A 5655-nucleotide genomic window follows, 5' to 3' on the forward strand; every position below is an offset into this window, starting at 1 on the left:
TTCTTCGTCTTCTTCTTCTTCTCCCCCCGCCACTACTGGCGTTGCTGCTTCTTCCCAGGGATTCGCGGTGCTAACATTCCGGCGCTATAGCAGGAGACCTTCCTCGGCCAACGGATATCGACTTTCCCACACGGTTCATTTCGGGGAGTTTGCGTTCGAAACTTCGAACCCGCCCAACTTTCGTTTCGCTTCGCTTAGTCTTATCGGCAGCGAAGGGAGATGAGCGCGGGAGTAGAAGAAATAGGTCGGACGACGATAGAAGCGACGAAGATAACGAAAGTGACCGAGGTGACCGAGCAGACGGAGATGACGGGCGAAGGAGATGGTCGTCGATCGAGAATGACCGATTTTCGATTCGACCGGAGGATCGTGTAGGTCCGCGAAACTTTCCCACAACGATCGTTTCGTCGCCCCCACGCTCGTTCCCTTTTAAAGAGCGCGAGCCCTGCACAGGTTCGCCTCGGAAGAAGAAAAGAGAGAGGACGTGACTCGCGGACCAGCGCGAGAACGAAGACGAAGAGAAAGAACCGATGGACCGAGTGGCACGGAAAGCTTTTTCTGAAATCACAGGACCCGTCCTTACCTCGCTACCCTTCTTCCTTTCTTCTCGTTCGTCTTCTCGCGACGCGCAGTCGGGCATCAATAATTTAACGCCCTGTCGTACCGATAAACCTGCACCGCTCGACGACCAGCAACGAGGAAAAGGAAGAAGCACAAGGGGAAGGAGCGAAGGTGCGCGGCGCTCGTTCGCGAGAGACCACTGAGAAAACTGAGAGGAAGCGAAGGAGCAGCGTCGTATCGCATACGAGCAGAACAGAACAGAACCATCGTGTGGACATCGTGGATCAACCCGAGTTTCTTACGTCCGTTCGTTCACATATAGTCAGTGACGCGTCGCCCTCTCGCTCCATACCTCTCTCATCTTCTTTCTCTCCCTTACCCTTTCTCCCTTTCCCTTTCCCTTTCCCTCTTCGATTACAAGCGGCAAGAAGCGGCAAGAAGCAGCATTACACGAGACACGCCGCGCCGACAAATCGACGGATTATGCTGGACGAGCGCCGACCCACCGGGAATAAATGAATTGGCTAACGACGCGAATCCTCTCGTTACTCACTCCCCCCTCCCATACCATCCCACACCTCTCTCTCTCTCTCTCTCTCCTCTCCTCTCCTATTTTCTCACTCTTCTCTTCCATTTTCGCTTTTCCTTCGCGTTTTCTCGCGGATCAGCGTCTCGAGATTCACGCGATTTCGCGGAATCGTCATCGCCGATCAGACCGAGAGAAAGCCCACGCCACCGACCGAACGAATCGCGGAAACTTAAACGCATTAGTACAGAACGAGTAACCTGCATTCACCAGAGGCAAGCTGTCGCCGAACGCGACTTATTACCTTGGCAACTCCGCTAATGAATTCGACGAGGAGATTACGTAACTTAGACTAACGATCCAATAACGAAGAGATTCCCGCTGGCAGTTTCGTGCCAACGAAGCTTATCAACTGCCCACACGCAATAATGGCTATACATAGAGAAAAGCAAAGATCCATGGAGTCGGCCAAAGTAGAACCGCATCGATCGTGTCTTTGGTAAGGCAACTAAGCGAGCCAACCGTAACCCTTACGCAATCCGTAGGATCCGATAAATGGGATGTGCATTGCCGTACAGCAGTTTCCGTAGCCCTACAAGTACCAGATGAGGTCCGGACGACGAAAAAAACGACGTAACTGACGTTTGACAATTCGGCTTTTCGTATAAAAAAATCCTACCGCATTGCCGCGTTATCGCGTTATCGCGCGAAGCAACGGTGTCAAAGTATCGACAGTGTCTGAAAAATTGTGAAACGTCGTCGTACGATCCATGATCATAGCTGGAAGAGTGAAAGCCACAGAAAACCCGCAAGTTCTACCGTATACTGGCTCGCCCCGACTACATCGCGATTACCCGGCGAACGACGAATCGGTACAACTGTAACACGGCTCGTTGGTTATCGCAAGATATTCAGAACTCGAAAAGAGAATGTTCTATATTCGGCGTGACACGGTAGACAGGAGATGGAGGAGAAACGCGATGATTTCCGATCCAGAACCGAACGCGATATCTTTCGAATTCCTGACGCAGCTTTAGCCTTCCCTCGTAGAAGCATTCAGGAAGCAAGCTACTAATTAGCGATTACCACTCGTTCACGCGGCACTCGAGAAAGAATATAATTAGCACTCACCTTTGTGCCGATGCGCCATGAAACCCTCGACCGGCCGAACCTGGCCTCTCGTAAAAAATCCGTAGAGCGTTCTCTTCGAAGAGTCATTCTCGACCATCTCGTCGTTCGAACAGATGGAAAGAGGCACCGGTCCCGCTTTCCCGTGAGTGTGAAGAGGTACGCGACGATCTCTTCCTATGCCGCTGCATCGACGCGAGCACTCTATCCTGGAAACGAGAACAAAATTAATGAACTTTTTGTCGTGCGGTTTCCATGGAATGCACCGAGCAGAGGTTTTCCCTCTATGCAACTCGATCGGAACCGTTTAAATTTTATTTCTTCCGTTCTTTTTCCTCTTGTTTGCCATCCACGATAGAATCATCATTTCCGATTCTTCTTGATACGTTTCGATCGCGCAATCGTTCGTTCCATCGCTCAAAGCCACAACTTTTTCTCCTTCTGTTTTCATCTCGCGTTTAACAGAATATCGAACGAGCAATCGTTTTGTTTTTCCGATGTTTCAGACAGCGACGAGAAACGACCGAAAATGAGCGAGTACGGATACGACAGGAGAGGTGGCAGGGAACAGCACAGACGCGGGGGAGGCAGAGGTGAGCACGAAGACGATGTCGACGATCGAGGAAGAAGCACCTTGCAGCGTTTCGATAGCATACAGGATCCCGGAAAGCGTTATCTGCTCAGAGAGTGCATAGGTTCTGGCGTGTGCGGCGATGTTTACGAAGCGATCGATCAACAAGCCGGTACAGTTTCGGCAATCGGTTTTTACAACTGTCAGTTTCACGATACGTTTTCTTCGACACGCGTCGTATTCTTACAGGAAACAAGAGAGTTGCCGTGAAGGTGCAGAAACTCACTCCTGAGTCACAATCCCTGATCATCGAGGAATACAAGATTCTTCGTGACTTTGCGTCTCATCCTAATCTGCCAGACTTTTATGGGATTTATCGCAGAAGATCTGGCAAGAAGACCGAGTACGATCAAATATGGTTCGTCATGGAGGTAAGGTTTGCCCGAGGGTTCGTCTCGAAGTATACGGCATTATCGCATACGACGTAAGTGTTATTTGCCTGAAACGTTTATATCGCGTTTGAACATCGATCCCGAGATATACCCCGTAACGCCACTCCTCTAACATCGTAATTCTTCGGAGAAAAAAAGAAAAGTTTGGAGACCGCGAACAGACACGGCATGAGAGGAGCGAGGGTGGGGTTCGGGTGGACGAGGCCGAAGGGGTGGGTGAGGAGAAAGAAGGAAAGAAATAAAGAAAAAAGACGGATGGCAACGGCGATGGAAGAGTTGCTGTACGTACCCATGCCAGGACCCGGAGGCAATTTCAAGCATTTGAGACGGTCGAATACACGGATAATTTACGACACGCGCGGCCATTAAACAATCATTAAACTCGTTCGTGTACGCAGGTGAGCCCTGGCACGTCGCGGCCCTAATTTACGGGTGGACCTCCTCGGTGCGCCCGAAATATTATTACTTATCTCAAGCAAAACGTCGATATTCGATTTAACGTATACGCGTGCACGTTCAACCTTTCTGCTGCTCTCTAAATATCAATGACGTTCCGTTTTTCTTCCTTTGACGCAGCAGCCTCGACACGATGTCGCTACGTTTTGTAATTTAAAATTTACCAATGTGTTTCTATTTGAAAACGAATTTCACGATAGAACGATAAGTTGCTCGTTATCGAGGATTATACAGTCACGAGATAGTGTACGGGCGAAGATGGAGAACACGGGTAAAGAAACAGGTGTACAATAGGTGGCTTGGCACGGGCAACAAAGAAAATAACGACGGTTTTGCAAGTCAATCGATCCCGGTAAAAAGCCCGGTAAACGTTCGCGAAGGCAAGACCAGACCGGGAGAGCGGCAGGCAAGGAACAAGCTGGAAAAGAGGAACGACACGCAACGACAATGTAGCTAAGATTTATCGCCGATGGTATTTCATATCGTATCACGGGCAGGTTTTACGGTTGCCAGTAGACCAAGTTTTCGTGCAGCGCTCGATGCGCTTTCGCCCGAAAGAATGCATCGACCGTGTGCATCGCGTGCTTGTTCAGTCCGCTTAAAGCTCGTACTGTACGACTAAGAGCTTCCTCATCCAGATTCACAGACACGAGACCGAACGATGACGAATTTGCCAGAACGCGAATAAAATTCTTGATTCCAGATCCCTGATGAAACTGCGCTAGTCTCGCGTTAGAAATAGAAACAGGAACCGTTAACGTCGAATCTTAGATATCGAGATCGCAGGCAATTACGCGAAATCACTAGGAAAATTAAGCTTCTCCTCGAATACTCGATTTAAATTGCTTCCTCAATTTCGCGGCTAAAGCCAAGCTATCAACGCGACGTACGAAGTGGCGACTCAAATCGAAGATTGCTTTCTTAAGCCGTGATTACGATATAATTTTAAGAATCGGCACATCGGAGTGGCTCTCTCTTACGTATCTTAATATACGCAAACAGCATCCTCCTATAGCTGGCGAGTTTTACCTTCTATTGTCTCATTGTTTAATATTCTTTGTACGATTTGTAGCTCTGCGAGGGTGGCACTGTGATGGATCTCGTGCACGGTCTTCTAGCTATGGACAAGAAAATGCGCGAAGAACACATAGGCTTTATCTTGAAGGAGGTGATCCAGGTAAATTTCGCAAAGCTGATAGAGCGAAATGAAGCTTGACGAAACGCTGGAAATACTGCAATTTCTTCGTATTAGATATTATTTCGCGACACTCCTTTTTACGGGCTTTAATTTGGAACGAGCAACATTTTTGTAATGCATACGCGAGCAACGGAGAACAGGATATCAAAAGCAGGTTACCCGTATTACGATTCAACTGTAGTATCCTTTGGCATATTTCGAGTATACCCAGTATCATTGCGACCAGGCAGGCATAGGCGTCGCAAGTAGAAGAATCATTTTTGATGTTACTCGAGTCGAATGGAAGAAGCTAAAGGAAACGAAGAGGAGAAGGAGAAGAAAGAGTAAAAATGACGTCGGAAAGCGGACAAAGGAAGAGGGAATGAGGTAGTCGGTTCCGTAACGCGATCCGAATGTCTTGCGTGGCGTCGACGAAAGGAGCTGGTCTCGCGCGACGGGGTAACTCGCGACGGCATTCACCGAGTACGTATTCGCTTTTACGTACGCGCAAAACCAGGGAGCACGAGAAAGATCGCGAAAGACGCGCGTCAATGGGCCGCATTCTACGGCGTATAAATTACAAATAAGACAGGCGAGATAGCTCGCTAATTAACCTGCTCGCAAATGAAAGGCTGCCCGCTCGTTCGCCCTTCTCCGCGCTGTTCGCACAGCGATCTCTCCGGTTGCATCCAGCGGAGATCAAGAGCGCAAAGACTTCCGTCCCATTCTCCTCTGACGCCGGTACTCGCGTTTCTCTGTCCCAGGAGAAGGCTCGCGCGCGCGC

General features: G+C 49.3%; 2 protein-coding genes across 9 annotated transcripts in view; one reads left to right on the plus strand and one right to left on the minus strand.

The window, feature by feature from the left end:
- Nucleotides 1-2391, minus strand: part of LOC100745430 (protein Wnt-6) — a 58962-nt gene extending 56571 nt beyond the window's left edge. The window contains exon 1 of one of the 2 annotated variants that reach the window (XM_033322594.1): nucleotides 2219-2391. In XM_033322594.1, coding sequence (XP_033178485.1) covers nucleotides 2219-2305 — 87 coding nt within the window. In that variant the 5' untranslated portion in view covers nucleotides 2306-2391. The remainder of the gene's footprint in view (nucleotides 1-2218) is intronic. The other variant, XM_003492046.4, reaches the window with a different exon arrangement.
- Nucleotides 1-5655, plus strand: part of LOC100743990 (neither inactivation nor afterpotential protein C) — a 17206-nt gene that overhangs the window by 2100 nt on the left and 9451 nt on the right. For 6 of the 7 annotated variants that reach the window (XR_002947305.2, XM_024369866.1, XM_024369867.1 and 3 more), the window contains exons 1-3: nucleotides 2745-2958; nucleotides 3036-3217; nucleotides 4767-4871. Coding sequence is in view for 6 of the 7 variants with exons in the window: in XM_024369866.1 (XP_024225634.1) it covers nucleotides 2745-2958; nucleotides 3036-3217; nucleotides 4767-4871 (501 nt within the window). In the remaining variant the exon portion in view is untranslated. Of the gene's footprint in view, nucleotides 1-2721; nucleotides 2959-3035; nucleotides 3218-4766; nucleotides 4872-5655 lie in introns of those variants that run through there. The other variant, XM_012389593.3, reaches the window with a different exon arrangement.

Source organism: Bombus impatiens, unplaced genomic scaffold (genome assembly GCF_000188095.3).
Source record: "Bombus impatiens unplaced genomic scaffold, BIMP_2.2 scf_0647, whole genome shotgun sequence".
In the NCBI taxonomy this organism is placed as follows: domain Eukaryota; kingdom Metazoa; phylum Arthropoda; class Insecta; order Hymenoptera; family Apidae; genus Bombus; species Bombus impatiens.